General features: G+C 41.2%; 1 protein-coding gene across 4 annotated transcripts in view; it reads right to left on the bottom strand.

The window, feature by feature from the left end:
- SHC3 (SHC adaptor protein 3) overlaps positions 1 to 27,384 on the bottom strand; it is a 192,949-nt gene that overhangs the window by 103,842 nt on the left and 61,723 nt on the right. Inside the window, exon 4 of one of the 4 annotated variants that reach the window (XM_070795191.1) lies at positions 27,250 to 27,329. The exons of the other annotated variants lie outside the window; for them this stretch is intronic. Coding sequence (XP_070651292.1) covers positions 27,250 to 27,329 — 80 coding nt within the window. The remainder of the gene's footprint in view (positions 1 to 27,249; positions 27,330 to 27,384) is intronic. 4 annotated transcript variants of the gene reach the window in all.

Below are 27,384 nucleotides of genomic sequence, written 5' to 3'. Positions count from 1 at the left end.
CACAGTCCCTGGGTACCATTCATCAGTAGAAACAACAGACAGCAAGAATGAACGTCGAAGAGGAAACAGGAAACGATGAGAGAAAGGAAAAAGACTGGCACAAGGACAGGGTATATGCTTCCATTTATAAGAAGTTCAAGAACAGGGTCGGGGTTTACTGGCTTGGGAAGCCACAGAGGGAGTTCTGGGGTCTGGGAACGTTCTAAGTCTTGATCTGGGTGTCAGCTGTTCAGTGTATGCGTGTGTAAAATTCCAGTGAATTATACGCTGAATATTTGGACACTCTACAGGAGGTATGTTATATTAATATCTCAATGAATTCATTGTTAAACACCAACAAAAATGAAAATTCAAACAACAAAACCAGTCAGCAGGACTGGAATGTATTCTGCTACATTAGGACCCACTGTCATTAGGACCCACTGTAGCTTTTGAAGCCAGAGAAAAAAGTGATGAAAATTTTGGAACAGGGATGTGATCTTTTTAAAGGAGAAATTGGAGGAGGAAGTGTTACTGGGCAAATATTTAGGGGTCAAATGTGAAAGTGAGTCTCTGCGGCTAAAGAATCCTGGGGAGAGCTGAGGTGGGATGAAAGGAAAGTGAGAATATAAGAGGTGTTTTCAAGCAGAGCACACACAGGCTGAAGACACTGACTCTGAGTCTGGTGACAGGGTAATGTTATTATCAAGGTAGGAAGATTGAAAAAGTAATAATATCCACAACTAATACTTATGGAGTGTTTGTTCAGTGACTGGCCCTGTTCTATTTATTTTGAGCATATGAATATTTTAATATTATGATTCCCATTCTACAGGTGAGAACCTAAGACCAGAGAGGTTAAATGGCCCATCTGAGGTCACACAACTAGGAGGTGGTGGTGGGGAATGGATCTAGTTTGCATCATAAGCCCTGGATGTGGGAAGAAATTTGACAAGTTCAGACTGGGGCACCTGGCATTCAGAGTCACAGTGAACATCCATTACCTATGAAGGGATCAAAGGTGAACTCACATGCGAAAGGACTTTGAGATAAAAAAGCAAAACACTGTAAATAATAATTTCTGTTAAAGCCACAGTGATGTTATTGTATGGCGGAGGCCAACACAATATTGTAAAGCAATTGTCCTCCAATAAAAAAAGAAATAGAGAAGCCACAATGAGATGCCAAGTCATACCTATCAAGATGACTATGATTAAAATAAAATTTTAAGTAAACTGAAAATAGTAAGTGTTGGCAAAGATGTGGAGAAACTGGAACACTTGTTTATTGCTGGTAGGAAAGTAAAATGGTGCTGCTGTGGGAAGTGGCATGAAAGTTCCTCAAAAAATTAAGCACAGACTGACCATGAGAGCTGTGAAAATGTTAGTCGCTCAATCATGTCTGATTCTTTGCGACCCCATGGACTCTAGCCCATCAGGGTCCTCTGTCCATGGGATTTTCCAAGCAAGAATGCTGGAGCGGGCTGCCATTTCCTTCTCCAGGGGATGCTCTGGGTCTCCTGCATTGCAGGAAGATTCTTTACCATCTGAGCCACCGAGAACACCTAAAACTGACCATATGATACAGCAATTCCATTTTTGGGTGTATATCCAAAAAATTATATATATATATATATACATATATACACACACACACATATATATATATATATACACACACACACACACACATATATATCAGATCAGTTCAGTTCAGTCGCTCAGTCGTGTCCGACTCTTTACGACCCCATGAATCGCAGCACACCAGGCCTCCCTGTCCATCACCAACTCCCGGAGTTCACTCAGACTCACGTCCATCGAGTCAGTGATGCCATCCAGCCATCTCATCCTCTGTCGTCCCCTTCTCCTCCTGCCCCCAATCTTTCCCAGCATCAGGGTCTTTTCCAATGAATCAACTCTTCGCATGAGGTAGCCAAAGTACTGGAATTTCAGCTTTAGCATCATTCCTTCCAAAGAAATCCCAGGGCTGATCTCCTTCAGAATGGACTGGTTGGATCTCCTTGCAGTCCAAGGGACTCTCAAGAGTCTTCTCCAACACCACAGTTCAAAAGCATCAATTCTTTGGCTCTCAGCCTTCTTCACAGTCCAAATCTCACATCCATACATGACCACAGGAAAAACCATAGCCTTGACTAGACGGACCTTTGTTGGCAAAGTAATGTCTCTGCTTTTGAATATGCTATCTAGGTTGGTCATAACTTTCCTTCCAAGGAGTAAGTGTCTTTTAATTTCATGGCTGCAGTCACCATCTGTAGCGAATTTGGAGCCCAGAAAAATAAAGTCTGACACTGTTTCCACTGTTTCCCCATCTATTTCCCATGAAGTGGTGGGACCGGATGCCATGATCTTCGTTTTCTGAATGTTGAGCTTTAAGCCCACTTTTTCACTCTCCACTTTCACTTTCATCAAGAGGCTTTTGAGTTCTTCTTCACTTTCTGCCATAAGGGTGGTATCATCTGCATATCTGAGGTTATTGATATTTCTCCCAGCAATCTTGATTCCAGCTTGTGTTTCTTCCAGTCCAGCGTTTCTCATGATGTACTCTGCATATAAGTTAAATAAACAGGATGACAATATACAGCCTTGACGAACTCCTGTTCCTATTTGGAACCAGTCTGTTGTTCCATGTCCAGTTCTAACTGTTGCTTCCTGACCTGCATACAAATTTCTCAAGAGGCAGATCAGGTGGTCTGGTATTCCCATCTCTTGAAGAATTTTCCACAGCTTATTGTGATCCACACAGTCAAAGGCTTTGGCATAGTCAATAAAGCAGAAATGGATGTTTTTCTGGAACTCTCTTGCTTTTTCCATGATCCAGCGGATGTTGGCAATTTGATCTCTGGTTCTTCTGCCTTTTCTAAAACCAGCTTGAACATCAGGAAGTTCACAGTTCACATATTGCTGAAGCCTGGCTTGGAGAATTTTGAGCATTACTTTACTAGTGTGTGAGATGAGTGCAATTGTGTGGTAGTTTGAGCATTCTTTGGCATTGCCTTTCTTTGGGATCAGAATGAAAATTGACCTTTTCCAGTCCTGTGGCCACTGCTGAGTTTTCCAAATTTGCAGGCATATTGAGTGCAGTACTTTCACAGCATCATCTTTCAGGATTTGGAATAGCTCAACTGGAATTCCATCACCTCCACTAGCTTTGTTCATAGTGATGCTTTCTAAGGCCCACTGGACTTCACATTCCAGGATGTCTATATATATATATATATATATATATATATATAGGTGTACAAATCCATATATATATATCATATGTAGGGATCCACATATTTGTACACCCATATTCATAGCAGCATTATTCACAATATCCAAAAGGTGGTAACAACTCAAGTATCCATTGATCAGGCAAATGGATACACCAATGTGAAACATACCTAAGTGGAATACTGCTGCTGCTGCTACTGCTAAGTCACTTCAGTCGTGTCCGACTCTGTGCGACCCCATAGACTACAGCCCACCAGGCTCCTCTGTCCCTGGGATTCTCCAGGCAAGAGTACTGGAGTGGGTTGCCATTTCCTTCTCCAAGTGGAATACTACTTGGCCCTTAAAAAGCAGGAATTTGACACATGCTACAACATGGATGAACTTGGAGGCCATTCTGCTAAGTGAAATCAGCCAGTCTATAAAAAGACAAACACTGCATGATGCCTCCTATATGGAGGAGAAGTGAAACTCATAGAGACAGAAAGTAGGATGGAAGTTGCCAGGGGCTACGGGGAGAAAGGAATAGAAAGTGATGATTTAATGGGGACAGAATTGCATTTGGGAAGACAGAATCCACCTACAGATGGACGGTGGTGATGGCTACACTACAAGGTAAAAGTACTTGATGTCACTTAACCAGTTAAAAATGGCTAATGGTTAGAATGGTGAATTTTCTGTTTAACCAAAATAAAAATAAAAAACAATCACTGCTGTCAGAGCCAGACACCAAGGGCCATGTGTACCCCCACGAGGGCCATGACAGAAGCCTGGCGTAAAAGCGTAGTGTGTCTCACACCTACAGGCTAACCCACTGGTCTACAGGCCACTGACCGATACTCATCGATTTTAACCGTGTCCTTCATCTTGGGTATAATTAAACCTTCAGCATTTCCTGTCAAATGCATCATCATTCTTCAATATATTTTTATGCCCATAAAGATAGAATTCCTGCCTGAGACTATAAATAATTGAACTAAGTAAGGCCTTTTCAAACTTAAATGATAATATGCTTCTCGTGGGACATCCTTCGGCACAGCCTGTGCTCTGCAGCTATTAAAAGGCTTTGTGGGCGTCTGGCCACATGTCAGAAAGCACTGCCTCAGATACAAACAAACCACAGCTAAAAAATAATAAATAACATATATTTAGGCACATACATTTCAGAGGATCAGGGTCTACTCTACTACACACACTAATGTTGAATATGGATGGATAAGAGAATCACAGTCAGATAAAAACAAGAATTCTGTCAAACACATAAAATGTTACTGGCTAATAAATGGGCATGAAATGATTCTTGATCCCCCGAGAACCAGGGCATCAGTATTTGCTTGTGTCCTGGATTCAGGAAGCTGGATGGAGACTGTGGGGCAGACTTGATCCCATCCACCCCCAAGTGAGGTTTGCACTCAGACTCACCTCCCACCAGGCATGAAGGGCTGAGTTAATTTCCATCTAGACTAAGTGAGTAGACTGGAGGGAGTGAGCTGGAGATAATATATGTACATAACATAAGATTAAATTAATAATCTGAACCTGATGTTACTTAATGTTATTTTGGACAAAAAAATGAAGGGCACAGAACTTTGCATAGTGTGATTGAACAAATGTGAAAGATTACAGGAAAACATCCCCCTTCTTTTGGGGGGTATGTTTCTTTGTTTTCTAAAATTTTTCTGGTGGGCATGTATATGTAATTTTATGACGAAATCAAATTTAGTTTTAAGGTAGGCAGGTGGCGCTAGTGGTAAAGAATCCACCTGCCAGTGCAGGAGACTTAAGAGATGTGAGTTCAATCCCTGGGTCAGGAAGATTCCCTGGAGGAGGACACAGCAACCCACTGCAGTATTCTCGCCTGGAGATTCCCGTGGACAGAGGAGCCTAAGGGGTACAGTCCATAGGGTCGCACAGAGTCGGACACGACTGAAGCTACTTAGCATGCATGCAGGTTAGTATAAAGCAGCAGTTTTAATCCAAGGGACATTGGGCAGAGTCTGAAGACAGGTTGGACGTTGTGGGAGTGGTTGTCTAGTAGGTAGAGCTCAGAGGGGCTTTTAAATGTCCTAAAATACACACAACAGTCCCCCCAACAAAGCGTGATCTGACTCCAAAATTAAAGGATGCCGAGGCTGAGAAACCCTGGGATGGAGCCTAGTTTTTGTTTTCCGTAAGGGATCACAGTGCCCTGGATCCCGCTCCCCAGGCCAGCAGCAGTACCAGCTGTGCTTGTGTGTGTGTGTGTATGTGTGTGTTCTCCCAGGAGGAGTTCATGGATGCCCCTTTTACAGGAGAGGAAGATGTCCAAGGAAGGTAGACTCAGTATGAAAGCCACTGGAGGGGCTGCCCCCACCCTCCCGGTCACCCACCCTCAGGGGTGACCCAGTGTGCAGGCTGCAGCACCTTCATCTTCACCATCACCTGGCTGTCCTGCAGGTACCTGCAGGGCAAGAGGGAACAAGGGTGAGGACAGCCGGGGCCTTTGATGTTCACAGGCAGCAGGCAGAGTTTGATAGTGCTTCAGATGCTCCTTGAAGGGTCTGAAAACCAGACCCCCAGGATCTGCCTGCCAGCTGCCTTCCCCAGGGTGAGGGGTCTTGGGCTCTGGACAGAGTGGAGTGGACAAATTCAGCAGCCACCTATTCGAGGCTGGTCCTGTGAAACTCAGGGTCTGAGGAAGTGAAGATTGCTTTGCTGAAACAAAAGACAGCACAAGGAGCGACCAGGGCCCAGTAAGAGAGTGGAGGAAACTGCATTAGGCAGCAGGAACCAGTCACCCCAGCCCTTCTGGGGGAGCCCTCTAGGACAGGTGCCCCCAGACCAGGGGACAAGCGGAGTTAGAAGTTCCACCAGAGGGGGCGCTGTAGAGACCCTGGATGCTGGATGGAATGCACCAGAGTAGGTGCTTCCCAGGCCAGGTTCCAGCAAGCAGTATGAGGAGCTCATTCGCTTAAAAGAACAACCAACCACAGACCCTGTCGTGTCCCCCAGAGAAGTCAGGATCAGACTCACCGCTCAACAATATGTCTACCTCCAATAGATATTTTAGGTATTAAAGTGCATTAAACTAAATTACAGGAAATAACAGATTAGCTAATTGAATTCACTTCCCAGTGCTTAAAGGCTTTACTACAAAAGGAGCTATAAGCTGCTAATCTGGAAATTATCCAACAAGTCTTCATTTTTCCAGGTCATAAGTAGAAAATGAAAATGTGAAGAGAAAGGACACTATCCCACAATATTATATTCAAACAAAGGAAGCCTGGTCTTCTAAAAATAAGTGACTTCCATTCTGCTCAGCAGATGTAGCTGTACTCATTTTCACAGAAAAGGTCCTGGGGGCAAAAGGAAGGAAAAAATTTAAATCGCTCTTTCTACTCAGAGTTTGTCTTATTAATCACATCTTCAGATGGGCTGCCACTATCTGCAATTTGCTTTTATCCGATGCTTCATTTGTAGTTATTTCCCAGGATTCGTGAAAACTTAAGATTTCAACTGACATTGATTGAGCACCTACTATGTAAGGCAATGGCAACCCACTCCAGTGCTCTTGCCTGGAAAATCCCATGGAAGGAGGAGCCTGGTAGGCTGCAGTCCATGGGGTCGCGAAGAGTCAGACAGGACTGGGCGACTTCACTTTCACTTTTCACTTTCATGCATTGGAGAAGGACATGGCAACCCACTCCAGTGTTCTTGCCTGGAGAATCCCAGGAATGGGAGAGCCTGGTGGGCTGACATCTATGGGGTCGCACAGAGTCGGACACGACTGAATCGACTTAGCAGCAGCAGCAGCATGTACTGGCTCAGGGCCTAAGTCTCTACTAGGGACAGTCTGTTGGCTTTGTGGGCCATGAAAATGCCTCCCTGTGAACTCATCAAGGAAACTCAAACCCAACTTCCAAGATAACTTGGCTCAACCCTGACTGCATTCAGACATTTTAGACTTTGTTCTTTTTGCATAATAACATACACTGAGAGTTTTTAATAATGACATATGTTTATGATTCTAAGGGAGGAAAGATGAACAAACCTTTCATATACAGTCTGAACACTACTCTATCAACAATGTATAAGAAAAGTAAACCATCATAGTTGTATCAAACTAACTCATCAAAGTTGATGTCACCAATATGGAAAAAGTTACATCATGTATCTCCTAAGGTCATGCACTGAGAAGGAAACAATAATTCCTATTGTTTGCTGCCAAATATAACCCAAAATGAATCATGGGAAAGCAACAGGAAAATTAAAAGTGTGGTAAATTCTACAAAGTAACTGGCATGTACTCTTAATAAATGTCAGCGTCAATAAAGACAAAGAAAGGCTAGGTAACTGTTCCAAATTAAAAGAGTCCAAAGAAACATGATGACTAAATATAATGTGAGATCCTGGATGGAATTCTAGACTGGGCAAAAACAGCTGTGGAAGACATTACTGGGACAATTGATGAAATGTGGAGATGGGCTGTAGATTAGATGGGCTGTTCTATCAGTGTTACAGTTCGATTTGATCACTGTACTCCAGATATGTAAGGAAATGTTATCGTCCTGAGGAAAGACACTCTTATGTAGCTTTGAATGGTTCAGAAAAAAAAATTAAAGATTGGCAGGGATCTTTTGTCCTATTCTTACACATTTTCTGCTTAAAATCACAAACAAAAATGTTTTAAAATGCACAGAAAAGATGAAGGAAATGTTATCCTTAGTCAAATTGAAGATGAACCCAATTGCAAAAGAGATCACATGGTATGTCTCAGAAATAAAAAATGCTCATTGTATGTCCCACAACTAAAGAGAAAACTGTGACACAATACTTCATCCCTTAGAATTTGTCTTTTATACTTTTAGAGAACTTTTTTAGACTTATTGATGCATGCTACTGCTAAGTCACTTCAGTCGTGTCCGACTCTCTGTGACCCCATAGACAGCAGCCCACCAGGCTCCCCCATCCCTGGGATTCTCCAGGCAAGAACACTGGAGTGGGTTGCCATTGTGGTTTCAACACTTCTGAATCATGTTATGATTCAGTTGTTGGTATCTGTGCATTTCTATGCAACATCATCCTCTGAGCCATCCAGAATGCAGGTGAGACAGCAGTTTTTAAATGAATGCTCTGTTACTATTTTGGTATTTTCTTCCAAGCCACTGAGGCCTATTATGCAAGAGTTAATGCTTGGCCTTTCCAAAAGGTCTTGGGGGAAGGATTTTGACCCATTTTGAAGACTTACATTCCCTTGAATGGTTGGTGAACTGACCATCGAGGGTCAAAGTTGTCTACTTGAGCTGACATGAGCAATCAGCAGATATTCCCATGCTCAGCAATGACAGCAAGGGCAAAGGAGAAGCCCCTGCAAGACGCTAGGAGGGGCGAATTTGCATTTAGAATCAAACCCCATTCCCACCAGAGATGCTCAGAGGGCTCACACAAACTTTGTGTGCACCAGGACCAGAAGAAAGGAGCAGTGACCCATAAGACACTGACCAAGACTTGCCCAGGAGTGTCTAGGAGTCTCCAGTGGAGGCATGGGTCGGTGGTGGCCTGCTGCAGGGTTGGGGGCACTGAGTGTAGCAGTGCATGCATGGGACCTTTTGAAGGAGGTCACCATTATCTTCATTGCCTCCACTTAGTTTGGCCCCAGGTAAATAATGGGGACGGAACACAGCTCCAACTATCAACGGAAAACTGGATTAAAGATTTACTGAGCATGGCCCCGCCCATCAGAATAAGACCCAGTTTCCCCCTCAGTCAGTCTCTGTCATCAAGAAGATTCCATAAGCCCTTTTATCATTCTCCAGCAGAGAGCACAGACTGAAAACCACAATCACAGAAAACTAACCAATCTGATCACATGGACCACAGCCTTGTCTAGCTCAATGAAACTATGAGCCACGCTGTGTAGGGCCACTCAAGACAGACGGGTCATGGTGGAGAGTTCTGAGAAAATGTGACGCATGGGAGAAGGGAATGGCAAACCACTTCAGTATTCTTGCCTTGAGAACCTCATGAACACTATGAAAAGGCAAAAAGTAAGATACTGAAAGATGAACTCCACAGGTTGGTAGCTGCCCAATATGCTACTGGAGATCAGTGGAGAAATAACTCCAGAAAGAATGAAAAGACAGAGCCAAGGCAAAAACAACACCCAGTTGTGGATGTGACTGGTGATGGGAGCTAAGTCCGATGCTGTAAGAGCAATATTGCATAGGAACCTGGAATGTTAGGTCCATGAATCAAGGCAAACTGGAAGTGGTCAAACAGGATGGCAAGAGTGAACATCATTTTAGGAATCAGTGAATTAAAATGAACTGGAATGGGTGAATTTAACTCAGATGACCATTATATCTACTACTGTGGGCAAGAATCCCTTAGAAGAAATGGAGTAGCCATCACAGTCAACAAAAGAGTCTGAGATGTAGTACTTGGAATCAGTCTCAAAAATGACAGAATGATCTCTGTTGGTTTCCAAGGCAAACCATTCAATATCACAGTAATCCAAGTCTATGCCCCAACCAGTAATGCTGAAGAAGCTTAAGTTGAATGGTTCTATGAAGACCTTTAAGACCTTCTAGAACTAACACCCAAAAAGATGTTCTTTTCATTATAGGGGACTGGAATGCAAAAGTAAGAAGTCGAGAGATACCTGGAGTACCAGGCAAATTTGACCTTGGAGTACAGAATGAAGCAGGACAAAGGCTAACTGAGTTGTGCCAAGAGAATGCACTGGTCATAAGAAACACCCTCTTCCAGCAACACAAGAGAAGACTCTACACATGGACATCACCAGATGGTCAATACCAAAATCAGATTGATTATATTCTTTGCAGCCAAAGATGAAGAAACTCTATACAGTCAGTAAAAACAAGATGGGGAGCTGACTATGGCTCAGATCATGAACTTCTTATTGCGAAATTCAGATTTAAATTGAAGAAAGTAGGGAAAACCACTGGACCATTCAGGAAGGACCTAAATCAAATCACTTAACGATTATACAGTGGAATGGACAAATAGAATCAAGAGATTAGATCTGATAGAGTGCCTGAAGAACTATGGACAGAGGTTTGTAACATTGTTCAGGAGACAGGGATCAAGACCATCCCCAAGAAAAAGAAATGCAAAAAAGCAAAATGGCTGCCTGAGGAGGCCTTACAAATAGCTGTGAAAAGAAGAGAAGTGAAAAGCAAAGCAGAAAGGAAAGGTACACCCATTTGAATGCAGAGTTCCAAAGAATAGCAAGGAGAGATAAGAAAGCCTTCCTCAGTGATCAATGCAAAGAAATAGAGGAAAGCAATAGAATGGGAAAGACTAAAGATCTCTTCAAGAAAATTAGAGATTCAAAGGAAACATTTCATGTATAGATGGGCACAATAAAGGACAGAAATGGTATGGACCTAACAGAAGAAGATATTAAGAAGAGGTGGCAAGAATACACAGAAGAACTATACAAAAAGATGTTCATGACCCAGATAATCACAATGGTGTGATCACTCACCTAGAGCCAGACATCCTGGAATGTGAAATCAAATGGGTCTTCGGAAACATCACTACGAACAAAGCTAGTGGACATGACGGAATTCCAGTTGAGCTATTTCAAATCCTAAAAGATGATGCTGTGAAAGTGCTGCACTCAATATGCCAGCAAATTTGGAAAACTCGGCAGTGGCCACAGGACTGGAAAAGGTCAGTTTTCATTCCAATCCCAAAGAAAGGCAATGCCAAAGAATGTTCAATCTACCACACAACTGCACTCGTCTCACATGCTAGTAAAATAATACTCAAAATTCTCCAAGCCAGCTTCAACAATATGTGAACGGTGAGCTTCCAAATGTTTAAGCTAGATTTAGAAAAGGCAGAGGAACCAGAGATCAAACTGCCAACATTTGCTGGATCATAAAACAAGAGGGTTCCAGAGAAACATCTATTTCTGCTTCATTGACTATGCCAAAGCCTTTGACTGTGTGAAGCCTTTGACTGTGTGGATCGCAACAAACTTTGGAAAATTCTGAAAGCGATGGGAATACCAGACCACATGATCTGCCTCTTGAGAAATCTGTATGCAGGTCAGGAAGCAACAATTAGAACTGGACATGGAATAACAGACTGGTTCCAAATAGGGAAAGGAGTACATCAAGGCTGTATATTGTCACTCTGCTTATTTAACTTATATGCAGGGTGCATCATGAGAAATGCTGGACTGGATGAAGCACAAGCTTAAATCAAGATTCACAGGAGAAATATCAATAACCTCAGATATGCAGATGACACTACCCTTATGGCAGAAAGTGAAGAACTAAAGAGCCTCTTGATGAAAGTGAAAGAGGAGAGTGAAAATGTTGGTTTAAAACTCAACATTCAGAAAACTAAGATCATGGCATCTGGTCCCATCACTTCGTGGCAAATAGATGGAGAGACAATGGAAACAGTGACAGATTTTATTTTGGAGGGCTCCAAAATCACTGCAGATGGTGATTACAGCCATGAAATTAAAAAACACTCCTTGGAAGGAAAGTTATGACCAACCTAGACAGCATATTAAAAAGCAGAGGCATTAATCTGCCAACAAAGGTCCGTCTAGTCAAGGCTATGGTTTTTCCAGTAGTCGTGTATGGATGTGAGATTTAGACTATAAAGAAAGCTGAGTGTCAAAGAATTGATGCTTTTGAACTGTGGTATTGGAGAAGACTCTTGAGAGTCCCTTGGACAGCAAAGAGATCCAACCAGTCCATCCTCAAGGAAATCAGTCCTGAATATTCATTGGAAGGACTGATGCTGAAGCTGAAACTCCACTATTTTGGCCACCTGATGCGAAGAACAGACTCATTGGAAAAGACCATGATGCTGGGAAAGATTGAAGGTGGGAGGAGAAAGGGACGACAGAGGATGAGATGGTTGGATGGCATCACTGATTCAATGGACATGAATTTGAATAAACTCCAGGAGTTGCTGATGGACAGGGAGGCCTCGCATGCTGCTGTCCATGGGATTGCAAAGAGTCAGACACGATTGAGCAACTGAACTGAACTGATACAACTTCAGTCCACTGAAATGAAAGAGGTTAAGATATGACTCAGTATAAATGTATCCAGATTTCAGAGATGTTAATATGTGAAAAGAGTGCATCTGAGAGTTGAAATGTGATATTTTAAAATATTTAATGGTGTTGGGTGTATGGGTAGGAGGTTATACTGCTTCTATGCACTCCAATGTTGTACCAATAGACATACATTAATTTGGGGTGTTATTTTTATACTCAGAAAAAAGAATACATTTTGATCCACAGAATAGAGCTATTTCATGAAAATCTTATGCCTGATTATTATTTGTGCATTCCCTTTGTCTCCAAAGGCACAAAATTCCCTACCTATTAGTTCAGGTTTAAGAAGCCTCTCTAATGTAAAAAGCATTAAATGACTCAATAATTATTAACCAAAGATTGTGAAGTGTAAGGAAAAGCCAGTCTCCAAAGATGCCATGAAGGGTCTTAGAAGCTTCAAGTGTTCCCTTCCCTAGGGAAGAGAAGGAATCCCAATGCATTGATTCTAAAAGGCATATTTTTTTCGTATTTTAATGTTTCCAAAACTTCTGTTGGCCAGGCAGCATTTATGATGTAGTTACCATTTCCTGCATATACGCATCATAATTTGCAGAATAAGTATCATTAGTTTGAAAAAAAAAAACAATTTCAAGACAAAAAAAATTTTAAGACAATAGTGGAAAGACAGATCTCCTGAAATAAAATTTACATAAGGTAAAATTCACTCTTTTAGATGTTCAGTTTTATGGATTTTGAAAAGTATGTACACTTATGTAACCATAATAAAATCAAGAGAGAGACTATTTTCATTATCCCTGAAAGGGGTCCATATGTCCCTTCTGTGGTCATTCCTTTTCTCCCTCCTCCAGACCTTGGCAACTAGGGAGCTGAACTCTGCTTTTAACTTCACCTTTTCCGGATTATCATATAAATCAATCATACAGCATGTAGCCTTTTGTGTCTGACTTCTTTCACTCAGCACAGTGCTTTTGAGATTTATCTCTATTATTGCATGTAAGAAGATTTTCTTGATCAGACCATTAGTAATATAGAATCAGTAATTTAAAACTTCCCAACACACCAAAGGGGGAAGAAAGATGAAATGAATTGGGAGATTGGGATTGACATAGATACACTACTGTGTATGAAATAGGTAACTAATGAGAATCTACTGTCTAGCACAGGGGACCGTACTCAGTGCTCTGTGGTGACCTAAATGGGAAGAAAATCTGAAAAAGAGGGGATATATGGATACATATAGCTGATTCACTTTGCTGTACAGCAGAAACTAACACAACAAAGCAACTACACTCCAATAAAAATTAAAAAAACAAAAACTTCTAATATAGAAAATCCCAGGATCAAATGGCTTCATTGGAGTGTATAGAAGCAGTGTAAACTCCTACCCATAAACTCAACACTGTTAAATATTTTAAAATACCACATTTCAACTCTTAGATGTAATGAATCAGCTTTAAAATATTTAAAGAAGAATTAAAACTAATTCTTTTCAAAGTTTTCCAAAAAATCAGGAGAGGAGGGGAAAGTTTCAAACTCATCTTATGAGGCTAGCATTATCCAGACACCAAAACCAGACCAGGACAACATAAGAAAAGCAAGCCTAGGCCAGTACCCCTGATGAACATAGATGCAAAAATCCTCAACATGATATTAGCAAACTAAATTCAACAACCATTAAAAGAAGGATATACACCATGATCAAGTTGGAGTTACTCTAGAGATATAAGGATGGTTCAACGGCAATGGCACCCCACTCCAGTACTCTTGCCTGGAAAATCCCATGGACGGAAGAGCCTGGTGGGCTGCAGTCCATGGGGTCGCTCAGAGTCGGACACGACTGAGTGGCTTCACTTTCACTTTTCACTTTCATGCATTGGAGAAGGAAATGGCAACCCACTCCAGTGTTCTTGCCTGGAGAATCCCAGGGACGGGGGAGCCTGTGGGCTGCCGTCTATGGGGTCGCACAGAGTCGGACACGACTGAGGCGACTTAGCAGCAGCAACATCTGCAAATCAATCAATGTGATACACATTAAGAAAAAGAATGATAAAAATTGTAATGTTCATATCAGTAGACATAGAAAAAACCTTGACAATATTCAGTATCCAATTATGACAAAAACCCTCAACAAATTCTCACCAAAAAAATTAAAATACCTCAACATAATAAAAGACATATGTAACAAGCCCACAGCTAACATCATACTTAATTGCAAAAGCCTGAAGCTCCAAGATCAGGAACAAGACAAGGATGCCCATTCTCACTACTTTTATACCACAGAGTACTGGAAGCTGTAACCAGAGCAATTAGGCAAGAAAAGGATATAAAAAGCATCCGAATTGGATTGGAAAGGAAGAACTAAAACTGTCTCTATTTGCAAGTGACATATTATGTATATGTCAGAAATATACATACATATTATGTATAGAAAACTCTAAATACATACATATTATGTATAGAAAACTCTAAAGACTCCACCAAAAAAAAGAAAAAACAACTGTTAGAACTGATAAACAGATTCAGTAAAGCTGCAGGAAACAAAATCAATACACAAAAAGCACAACGAACTATCAGAAAGAAATTAAGAAAACAATCCCATTTACAATTGCATCAAAAAGAATAAAATAGGTATGAATAAATTTAACCAAGAAGGTGCAAGATCTGTACACTGAAAACTGTAAGACACTGATGAAAGTAATCAAAGACACAAATAAAAGAAGATATTCCATGCTCATGGACTGAAGGAATTAATACTATTAAAATATCTGTACTATCGAAAGCATTATACAGATTCAATGCAATTTCTATCAAAATTCCAGGAGCATTTCTCACAGAAAAAGAACAGACAATCTTAAACTTTGTATGGAACCATGACACACCCAGAGTTTCCAGAGCAATCTTAAGAAAGAACAAAGCTGGAAACAACGTTTCCTGACTTCTAAGCCATAGTCATAAAAATGGAACGGATAGCATAGAAATGAACCCATTCATATATAGTCAACTGATTTACAACAAAGTAGCCAAGAATATACAATAAGGAAAACATATTCAATAAACAGTGTTGGGAAAACTGGACAGTCACATGTAAAAGAATGAAATTGGACCATCTCACACAATACACAAAAATAAACTCAAATGGATTGAAGATTTGAGCGTAAGACCTGAATTTTCTAAAAGAAAAAAAACAGAGGATAAGCTCCTTGACATAGGTCTTGTCAATGAGTTTTTGGGTTTGACACCAAAATAAAAGGTAACAAAAGCAAAAGTAAACAAGTGGGACTTCCTCAAACTAAAAAGCTTCTGCACAGCAAAAGAAACCATCAACGAAATGAAAAAGCAGAATACAGAATCGGAGAAAGTATTTGCAAATCATCTATCTGATAAAAGGTTAGTATCTAAAATATATAAAGCACTCACACAACTCAATAGCCAAAAAAAAAACCCAATACGATTAAAAAATGGACAGAGGAACTGAATGGACATTTTTCAAAGAAGACATACAAGTGGCCAATAGGGACATCCAAAGGTGATCAACAGTACTAATCATTACAGCAGCGCAAATCAAAACCATAGTAAGATATCAGGTGCCAACCTGTTAGAGTGGCTCTTATCAGAAACAGAAAAGGTAAGAGTTTTTGAGAATGTGGAGAAAGGGAATCCTCGTGCACTGTTGCTGGAAATGTAAATTAGTTCAGTCACTATGGAAACCAGTGTGGAGATTCCTCAAAAAATTAAAAATAGACTAGCATGTTGTTATTGTTCAGTTGCTCAATTGTGTCTGACTCTTTGAGACCACGTTGACTGCAGCACATCAGGCTTACCTGTTCTCCACTATCTCCCGGAGTGTGATGAGATGATTGGATGGCATCATTGACTCAATGGACATGACTGTGAGAACTACTGTGTGATTCAATAATTCCACTTTTGAGTATATATCCAAAGACAATAAAATAACTATCTCAAAGAGCCATCTGTACCCCCTTATTCACTGTAGCATTATTTACAACAGCCAAGACTTGGAAACAACCTAAATGTCCATCAATAAATGAATGGATTAAAAAAAACAGGGGACATATATCCAATCAAACATTATTCAGCCATAAAAAAAAGGAAATCCTGCCATTTATGACAACATGGATGGATCTTGAGGGCATCATGCTAACTGAATAAGTCAGACAGAGAAAGACAAATATTCTATAATATTACTTATTTGTAATACCTAAAAAATTAAACTCATAAAAACAGGGAACAGATTGGTGGTGGCCAGAAGTGAGGGGAGAGGTTGAGGGAAATAGGTGAAAGCAGTCAAAAGATACAAACTTGTAGCTGTAACTAAGTTCTGGGGATACAATATACAGCATGCTGACTATAAAATTTTTTAAGATTTTGTTCCTCTTTATCACTCAGTAGTATTCCATTATGTGAGATACCTCGGTTCTAACCCTGGGTTGGGAAGATCCCCTGGAGAAGCGAAAAGCCACCCACTCCAGTATTCTGGCCTAGAGAATTCCATGGACTGTATCGTGGGACATGACTGAGCGACTTTCACTTTCATTCCATTATGTTGACATACAATTTGGTCTGCCCATTATCCAGTAGATAGATATTTGAGCTTTTCCCAATTTGAGACAATTGCAAATAAAGTTGTTATAAACCTTCATACAGGGTTTTGTGTGTTATATGGATATGCTTTCACTTCTCTTTAAAATAAAAAGAAGTGGGATTGCGAGGTCATATGGTAAGTGACTAACTGTATAAGAAGTTGCCATACTTTTTCCCAAAGTAACAATACTTTGCATGCCCAGCAGCCCTGTTGAAAGTTATAGCTGCTCCTCCGTATCGTAGCCAGCCCTTGGTATTGTCAGGGTGCTTTGTTTTGTTTTGAGTTGTTTGGTATTTCAGTAGGTGTGTAGTGGTAACTCAACACATTTTTAACTTGCATTTGTGTGCATGTTAAGTCAATTCAGTTGTGTCCAACTCTTTGTGACCCTATGGACTACAGCCCGCTAGGCTCCTCTGTCCACAGGATTCTCCAGGCAAGAATTCTGGAGTGGGTTGCCATGCCCTCCTCCAGGGGATCTTCCTGACCCAGGCATCGAACGTGCATCTCTGGCAGATCCTGCATTGCTGGTGGATTCTTTAGTGTTGAGCCACTGGGGAAGCCCCAATTTGCATTTCGCTAATTCCCTCATTGCTCAGTGGGTAAACAATCAGCCTGCAATGCAGGAGACCTGGGTTCAATTCCTGGATGGAGAAGATCCCCTGGAGCAGAAAATAGCTATCCACCCCAGGTATTCTTGCCTGGAGAATCCCATGGATAAAGAAGTCTGGCAGGCCACAGTCCATCAGGTCTGGTCTCAGAAGTTGGACACAACTTAGCGACTACACCACCACCACCAATGACTAACAATGTTGACCATCTTTCCATGTGTTTATTTGTCTTCCATATTTCTTCTTTGGTGAAGTGCTAGTCACATCACCTGCTCATTTTAAAAAACTGGTTTGTTGCAAAACTTCTTCCTGTGTTGCAGATACACATCTTTACCAGATACATGTTTTGTAAATATTTTTGCCCAGTCAGTGGTTTGTCTTTCATTCTTTTAACTATGTTTTTCAAAGAGAAAATTTTTAATTTGATGAAGCAAATTTATCCTTTTTCTTTTGTGATTTGTGTTTTTCATGTTCTAAGAAGTCTTTCCCTAATCCAAGATTACAAAGACTATTTCAACTGTTTCATTCCAGAAGTTATGTGGTTTTAGCATTTGGATTTAAGACTACAAGGCATTTCAACTTTTGTGTTTCCAAGTTAATTTTTGTATATGTGTGAGGGAGTTTGTTGTAAGTGGTGATAGAAGGCCATTGTTGTTTGTGTTGTTCTTGGTTTTTGCATGTAGATATGCAGTTGTCTCAGCAGCATTATTGAAAAGACCATCCTTTCTCTATTGAGTTACCTTGACACCTTTGTCAAAAACAAATTGACCATATGTGTGCATATGTTTCTGAACTCTACACGTCTGTCCTTGTGTCCTTATGCTAACATTGTGCTATATTGGTTACTGCAAATTTGTGCAAGTTCTCTTTGTATGGCTTTTTCAAAATTGTTTTGACTATTCTAGGTCTTTGATTATCCTATATATACTGAAGAATCAGCTTGTTGCTCTCTACAAAAAGCTTAATGAGACTTTGATTAGAATTGTATTAAAATATATCAAGCGACTACATATAAAGATGTGGTATTTTAAGCATTCTGTCTTCCAAACCATGAACCCAGTACATTTCTCCTCTTATTTAGATCTTTTAAAATTTCTCTCATCAATGTTTAGAAGTTTTTGCATATAAATCTAACATATTTTCCTAATTTAACACTATTTCATGTCTTGTGCTATTGTAAATGGTTCTTTTTAAATTTCAGTTTTCAACTAATTCTTGTTAGTATGTAAAAATACAGGATACAACTGATATTTATATCAATTGTATTTTGCAAATTTGCTAAACTCACTTATTAGTTCTAGTAGCTTCTATGTATAGAGTCTTCAGGAATTTTTATGAATGATTATATAATCTGCAAATAAAGGCAGCTTTATTTCTTCCTAATTTGTATGATTTTTCCTTTTCCTTTTTTATTATCTTACTAAAATCTCTAGTACAATGTTATATGAGTTGTGAAAGTAGATATTCCTGTCTTGTTCCTGATATTAGAGGGAAAATATTTAATTTTTCATCACTAATTGTGGTATGGGCTATCGGGTTTTTGTGGATGTCTTATCAGATTAAGGAAGTTTCCTTCTATTGGTAGTGTGCTGAGAGTTTTTATCACAAATGTGTCTTAAATTTCATCAAAGGCTTTTCTTCCTCTATTGAGATTTTCATATTTGTTTTTCTTTTTCAGTCTGCTGATATGTGTAATTACATGGATTTTTTTAAAATGTTGAACCAACCTTACAAGCCTTAGATAACCCCTCCAATGTATCATATATGTATCATATATGTACAATGTATCAAAAAGATAACAATAAACTATATTTATTGTTTAAACATTAATGTTTGGTAGAATTTACCAATGGAATCATGTGTCCCTGGAGTTTTCTCTATGGAAAGATTTGCTTATTGCTTTTACCATGTATTTAATTTCTTTAATACATACAGACCTATTATGTTTATCTATTTTTCCTTTAAGCCACTTTGGCAGTTGTACCATTTTATCTAAGTTATTCAATTTGTCGACATAAATTGTTCATAACATTCCCTTCCTATCCTGGCAGTGTCTGTAGTATCTATAGTAATGTTCCCTTCTTCCTTCCTGTTATTGGTAAACTGAATTTTCTCTCTCTTTCCTTGACCAATCTAGGTAGTAGTTTATCAGTTTTAGTGCCTTTTAAAAAACTACCTTTTCAGTTTCAAACTTGTTTTCTATTCTTTTCCTGATTCTAATTTTATTGCCTTCTAATGCTCTTGAAATAACCTAAAGGACAATAAAATTTAGAAAAACATAGACAACAAGACTTGGAGTCAAAAAAAAATGATTCACCTTATTCAGACTCTGAATTAGAAGAAATTTCTAGGAACATCTTTTTTCATATTACTTATATTTTCCTTCTAACAATGTACAAGTATTACAATGATATAAATCTGTGTCTGCAAAATATCCAAATAGCTTTTTCAATATATGTAAATTGAATCTAAGTGATGTGAAAGCATTGCGTCATATATTAATTGACAGTGACTTTTTTAGTGGTTATAAAAAAAAGAAGTGTTTTATATATAGATGATATTTGAATAGATGAAATATGGCCTGTGTCTTTAAAAGTCTAATACAATGTGCATAAGGTAAAAGCCAACAAAGCAATTCAGACAAAGTGGTCTTATAGCTCAGGCTAAAAATGAATACTTCTTATGGCTGAATATTTCACTTCAAGGTGTCACAGTGGACCAGGAGAATGGAGCAGTGTGTAGGTTGGTGTGGTTGTGCAAAGGAAGCATAATGGGGAGTATAAGAAATATATTTGGAAAGGTATGCTGGGGCAGCTCAAATAGAACATTGAATATTAAGTTAAATTTTTTTTCATTGTATTCTGCAGGTAGTGGGTAAGACAATGAAACTTAACAGGAAGTAATATGTTTTAGGCACATTAATGGATTAGCAAATACAAATAAAACTGAAGGCAAGAGAGACTAGAAAAAAGGAGAGAAATTACTAGGGAGGCTTCCAAAGGATAAGCATTGGTACCACAGCATTGGTAACTGTACAGGGAAGAGAGATGATATTAGACTGACTTCCTGGTTCCTACTTTAAGAGAATGTGTGGGTTGTAGTTGTGACAAACATTCAGGGAGTTGTGAGCTGGACCCAACTATGGTAATAGAGATGAGAATGGAGAGACATAAACAGAACAGAGAGTCAGAGATAGGTTGCTTAGGACTTGGCAACTTACTGAGCAAGAAGACACAGGTCCATCAGTTGCTAAAAATACAGGGCTGTACCTAAGAGAAGATCCAGAGGTACAGATACAGATTTGTGGCTTATACACCTAGAAGTGTTATTTAAGGCAGTGAGATTACCAACAAAGAGGGGATATAATAAAAATGAAAATATCAGTATGATATTCACATGCCTTAAGCCCTTCCATGTACAAGACAACACGTTAAGTGCTTTCCAGATATCAACGCAATTTCTTCTCAATCCTATGAAAGAGGCACCATGATGATTCCCATTTTAAAGACAGAGAAACTGAGACACAGAGAACATAAGCTATTTGCACAAGATCACAAGCTGGAAAGTTACTCAGCCTAATAGAAGCCAAATCTGACTCCAGAACCTCCAACACTAGTGTCTCTCTGCAAGAGCAAAAAGTTCCTTATGGAATGATATACTTGGGGGTAAATGAACTCAGAGAAAGAGACAGAAAAGGAGCAATCAGGGGGTACATTCTTACACAAACGTGCTTCTGGCATGAGGATTATAAATATACACTATGCCAGATGGTCCTTAAGGAGAGTATGGAATGAATGCCACACATTCATCTTATGGATTCTGTTTAAACCATTCTAAACCATGAACTCGAGAATGCTCTCCATTTTTATAATTGTTGGATGAGTGGAAACACTGGGAAAAAAATAAATAGACCTATTTTCAAAGCTGTGGTTTCATACATGGTAGTTGCAAATGGTTCAGAAGTGAAAAATAGAACTCTGGAATGTTGCTTCTCAAAATGTGGTACCTGAGTTGGCAGCCTCAGCATCCACCTCTGAAAACTTGGTAGAAATACACATTTTCAGCCCCCACCCCAGACCTATTGCATCAGAAACTCTGAGGGTGAGGTCCCACCATCTGTTGTAACAAACTTTCCAGGTAATTTTGATGTATGTTTGAGTTTGAGAACCACTCTAGAAAATGAGATGATATGTGTATGTGTCATTAAATCTCTGGGGACCCTGTCCCAGGTCAGAACATATCTGTGGGGCCCCTGTATTCCAGCTTGCTAGATTCTTCAAGAAGTCCAGAGTACAGTGGAGCCCAGGTTAGGTGAAGAGTCCTTTCCAGGTGGTGTAATATGGTAAAGAAGAGAAAAAGATCTTCCGTTCCTATTGCTGTCATCCAGAGATATTATCAGGCCACCCTGGGAATCACCCAGGCCTCGCCCCAGCCAACTGCAGCAGAATTCTCTCCATGGGAGGAGATTATGGTAATTGACAATTTTCCTGTTTTCTCTGTCTTCCCTTCAAAGAGTGATATGTCTTTACTAAACAAACGTTTCACTAGGAGACAGAGCTAGTTGCTAAAGAAGTAAATAAGTAACCAAAAAAAAAAAAAAAAAACTCCAGGCTTGGAAAGTGAGGCTCTGCCAAGTCCTCAACTAGTTCAGCATTAAACTCTTAGACATTGTGTCTAACCCCTTTCTCTGTGTTTCAGTGACATCTGAACTTATTCTAGCCACTCACCCTTCCTAGCCCCACATCCCATGAGATCCTGGCTCATGTGTGCAGCCAACTGGCTGTCCAAGCCCATGCCATGCAAGTCCAGCGGACACTGACACTCCCACCCAGCAGACTGTCAGTAGAAAGATCTCTCCACCCAGGTTCCCAGGAACAGGTCCCATGGTTGGAGGTTTACATGCTCTTGGGCACTATGCCCTCACTGGGAGAGACAGCTACTTATCTTGAAGCTGATCTCCTAAGCATCTTGTCAGAAAATTACGGTGATAAGGTCATCCTGACAACGTGTTGACCACTGTCTGAAATGAAAGTAGAAATGAGGAAGTAGAATAATGTCATATTTTCCAGTTGGGGGGGAAAAAAAAACACCAAGAATCAGACTCAGTTCAGTTCAGTTCAGTAGCTCAGTCGTGTCTGAGTCTTTGCGACCCCATGGGCTGCAACATGCCAGGCCTCCCTCTCCATCACAAACTTACGAAGTTTACTCAAACTCATGTCCATCGAGTCAGTGATACCATCCAACCATCTCATTCTCTGTTGTCCCCTTCTCTCACCTTCAATCTTGCCCAGCATCAGGGTTTTTTCAAATGAGTCAGTTCTTCGCATCAGGTGGCCAAAGTATTAGAGTTTCAGCTTCAAAATCAGTCCTTCCAACGAACATTCAGGACTGATTTCCTTTAGGATGGACTGGTTGGGTCTCCTTGCAGTCCAAGGGACTCTCAAGAGTCTTCTCCAACACCACAGTTCAAAAGCATCAATTCTTCGACACTCAGCTTTCCTTATAGTCCAACTCTCACATCCATACATGACTACTGGAAAAACCATAGCCTTGACTAGACGGACCTTTGTTGGCAAAGTAATGTCTCTGCTTTTTAATATGCTGTCTAGGTTGGTTGTAACTTTTCTTCCAAGGAGTAAGCGTCTTTTAATTTCATGGCTGCAGTCACCATCTGCAGTGATTTTGGAGCCAAAAAAAAGAGTCTGCTACTGTTTCCACTGTTTCTCCATCTATTTGCCATGAAGTGATGGGACCGGATGCCATGATCTTTGTTTTCTGAATGTTGAGCTTTAAGCCAACTTTTTCACTCTCCCCTTTCACTTTCATCAAAAGGCTCTTTAGTTCTTCTTCACTTTCTGCCATAAGGGTGGTGTCATCTGCATATCTGAGGTGATTGATATTTCTCCCAGCAATTTTGATTCTAGTTTATCCCAATGGTCAAGGTGAGAAAAGACGACTCACTTAAAACCCTTTGGAGAGAAAGATGGCATCTCATCCTTTCCTCCCAGCCCCCTCCACCTTACCCAGCCCGCCCTATCTCTCCCCACCCCTACTCAGCGTTTCCCATTCCAAAACCCCCACCTAGCCACCCTTCCTCAACTCATCTATCCTATCACCTCTCAATCACCCCCTTTCCACCCCACCTCTCCCCATTCTAACCTACCCTACTCACTTTGAGCTAGTTAAGGTGGCAAGAGTCTCATCCTTTCTACAAACTATTTACATGAAAAGTTTAAAAAAAAAAAAGAAACACTTGTATTATATTTACTTCTATAATTTAGTGACATTCAATGAAGAGTTGCTGAAGCACAGGACAAGCACTCCCAGGATGAATAAAGCAAGTAGAAGGCAAGCAGCACAGTCTTTGAAGAGCCCACTCTGCCCCACAGCTGACCCTTTTCCTTATGTGTATTTGCCCCATTCATCCCAACCAGACTGCAAGTGCCTCATTTTCTCCATGGCCTGCTCAAGGCCATCATGTCACTGTGTTTGGGAAAGGAATTGTTAATTAACAAGGAATTTCCATCTGCCAATGGTGCCCCCCTGCCCAGTGTGTGTCTGGAGTTTGCCAGCATTTGTGGCTTCCCTAAGGATGCAACCCTCTTGTTCAAGTAGCAGTGGGTGACTCCTGACTCTAGATTCAGACTTGCTCTGGTTCCAGTCTCAACTTCACCACTTCCTGGCACTGTGATCTTTGACAGTTTTTGTAAACATTCTGATCCTTGGTTTCCTCATCTCCAAAATGTACACAGTCCACCTCCCAGGGATTCTGAGACAAGAAACCACATGCTCTCATCGCTATCTGAAATTATTATGCCAAATAACATGAAACTGCTGAAATTTGACTATTGTCAACTAAGAAAACTATAAGTTCATCCTTCTTTTGATATGTCTATGTGCTTATTCTCTCTCCCTGCAATAGAAGTTTAGTTTTTATTTAGTGTCCTGTTCCTAATATCTAAATAGTGACTGAACACGACATGTGATCAATAAAAATTTGTTGAATGAATGAATGACATGTTTAGAGCAATATAGCAAGTATTCAATAATAGTGTTGGTATTATTATTATCATCATTATTATTATCAGCAACAGCTGCAATTAGCAAAGCAAGAAGATAGAATGAAACACCAGATAATATTGGCGTAAGTGAAAATCAATGCTACATTACCAAAAATTTCAATTTTCAGTAACTTTAGTTTGTTGCATCAAACCAGTGTTTCTTTTCAGCTAGAAAACCTGTCCTGAATGGAACTGGTTGATATTGATAATTAGAATAATGTCAATCAACAGTCGATATTATCATATACAGAAATTTGGAAAGAGTGAGTGAACTGCAAAATTAAATCCATGATAAAGACCCTATCCAGATTTGCTGAACACATACTATGTGTAACCTGGCAAACCAGGTGCAGCCCCCGCACTTTGTAGGTTTAAGACTCTAAACAAGCCATTTGTAGGGATTCCATCCCTATTCCACAGGTGAGGAGCCAACCCTGAGAAGTAATGAGAACCTAGGATGCTCCTCTCTGGTGAGAGGTAATTATGAGCTGGTACCTACGGATCCCTTTACTCACCTGCTAGGTTAGGAACCCCACCTGTAAATAAGGCTCTGCTGCTTGGGTCAGGAGATTGCTGTCCAAAGATCAGGCTAGGACGGCTGCTCAGAGAGCCCCAAGAGAAAAATTTGATTTGGAGAGGATTCAGAGAGACAAGCCTGGAGACCAAGTCATGCTGTGAGCCTTCAGCTAGAGCTGTCATTTTGCAGCCCCTAGTCCACCCTGGGCTCCATGGACATCCCCATAAAAATGGCTATGCTCCCTCCAGGGCCAGAGTCTGGCCTCCATTGCTCTGATAGGGGCTTCACCAGCACCAGTGGCCCCATTCCCACCCTCTGCTCCCTGCAACACGCTCCCCAGTAGGCTCCTCACACTAAGTCTCAGGGTCCTCTAGGGGACAGATGAATGCACATGTGTGGGTCTGGTCAATGGAATGGCCTTGAGACTTTACCTGTACACAGCTTGTGCCAGATGATGTAACGTCTCATTTATTCCTCACAAAGTGGGTGAATGCATCAACATATATTAGCAAGATGAGATGGAACACCAAACTGCGGCCAATCAGAAACCAGATGCCTATATCCCTCAGCCCCAGAACTCTTTTTCTGTCCTAAAGGCAGCCGGGCTTGGGCCCAGGACTCAGACAGGTGCAGGGTGTGCCTGTGTTCCTTCATCCGAATCAGGCCCCAGCCTCTGGCGGGTATTAGCATTACTGCCCAGAGGCAGACAGGTAGAAACCTTGAGAGGCCCAAGTGGGAGCAGCTGCCTCAGTTTCTTGCTTTCTTCCGGTCTGCCACGTGGTCAGGGAAATTCACCCCAGGGTTAAACGCTTCCTTCCCCAGGAAGTCCTCCCAGATTCGTCCAAGCCTCTTCCGTTTTCCTGTGGTACTTTTTATGCGCTTGCTGTCACCTGACCCACTGCCTCGTGACTCTGGCCCTCTTTCCCTAGTCGTGGCTTTTTGGGCACCTGTGATGCACACACCCCCATCTATCACATTCTCGCACGCAAATAATGACGAATGAGGCGCAAAGCACAAAACTACTTCGGTTGGTGGTAAGCCCTGAGTAACAACGTAGAAGGAAAGCGGAAGGACTCAGCCCGCTACATCCAAAGCCCGGATGCGTTTGCACGCAGGCAAGCTGGTGTTTTCAAAAAGAATTCTAAACTGAGAAAACACTAACTCCCTCCCTGCCAGGCCTCGCCCCTCTGGGGGTGGAAGTCTTCGAAAGGCTCAGCCTGAGAAACGTGTTCCGAACAAATAAATTTAGAGCGAGCCGTAAGGCTGAAATCATGTTAGCCATCCTGTGCCGGCAGGATGTACACAGGGATGGGCAGGCAGGCTGTTCACACCCACTGCTCCCCTTTCTAATTCTGAGAGTCAACCAGCCTCGGGAAAGATTTTTACAGATTTCTTCCTTTTCCTGGCGTGTTGAACTTAAATCGACATTAGCCGTGTTTCTTTTGTAGCGAAAAAGGAATTCTCCAATATGATTGGGGAGGAGTCTAATTGGCGAGATAAGATCCTGGAGCCTGAAGGCACCTGACCAAAAGTCCGTCTCGTTTTTCATGTCACCTGCCAAGTATCAAGCACACATCTTAACACCTTTGATACAATGGGTTTGCAGATAAATAAGAGTGAAAGTCACTCAGTCGTGTCCCACTCTTTAGGACCTCATGGACTGTAGCCTGCCAGGCTCCTCTGTCCACGGAATTCTCCAGGCCAGAATACTGGAGTGGGTAGCCCATTCCCTCTTCCAGGGACTTCCCAAACCCAGTGATTGAACCCAGATTTCCCACACTGCAGGCAGATTCTTTACCGTCTGAGCCACCAGGGAAGCCCCAAAAAACTGGAGTGGGTAGCCTATCCCTTCTCCAGGGGATCTTCCCTACCCAGGAATTGAACCGGGGTCTCCTGCATTGCAGGTAGATTCTTGACCAGCTGAGCTACCAGGGAAGCCAGGGCCCTTCCAAATTCATCCTCTGGATCTGCTAGGTGAGAAAGCTACAGAATCAAAGTCCTGCCCATTTCGTGCAGCATGTGGGATCCATGCCATGGTCCAAGAGGAAGCGATCACCTCAAAGCTGAACAGAAGATGTTCAGAGCCCCTCCCTGCCTGGGTGTTTCCAGCTTCCTCCTGGTCAGGATATGTGATCAGACCCCAGGTCATCCCCAGACCGTGTACAGTTCTCCCAGAGGCAGAGCTGCGCAGCGCCTTACCTGCCCTTCTTCCTCTGCGTCCATCTCCTCTCCCCACAGCTCCTCACAGGCTGAACGCCACCCTGAGGATGGGAAATCTTCTACAAACAACACAAATAGCTCATTAGTAAATGTGGCCTTACCCCAAACCTCAGC

The sequence above is a fragment of the Bos indicus genome, chromosome 8, assembly GCF_029378745.1.
Source record: "Bos indicus isolate NIAB-ARS_2022 breed Sahiwal x Tharparkar chromosome 8, NIAB-ARS_B.indTharparkar_mat_pri_1.0, whole genome shotgun sequence".
Classification (NCBI taxonomy): Eukaryota; Metazoa; Chordata; class Mammalia; order Artiodactyla; family Bovidae; genus Bos; species Bos indicus.
This window is presented reverse-complemented; position numbering and strand designations above follow the sequence as displayed.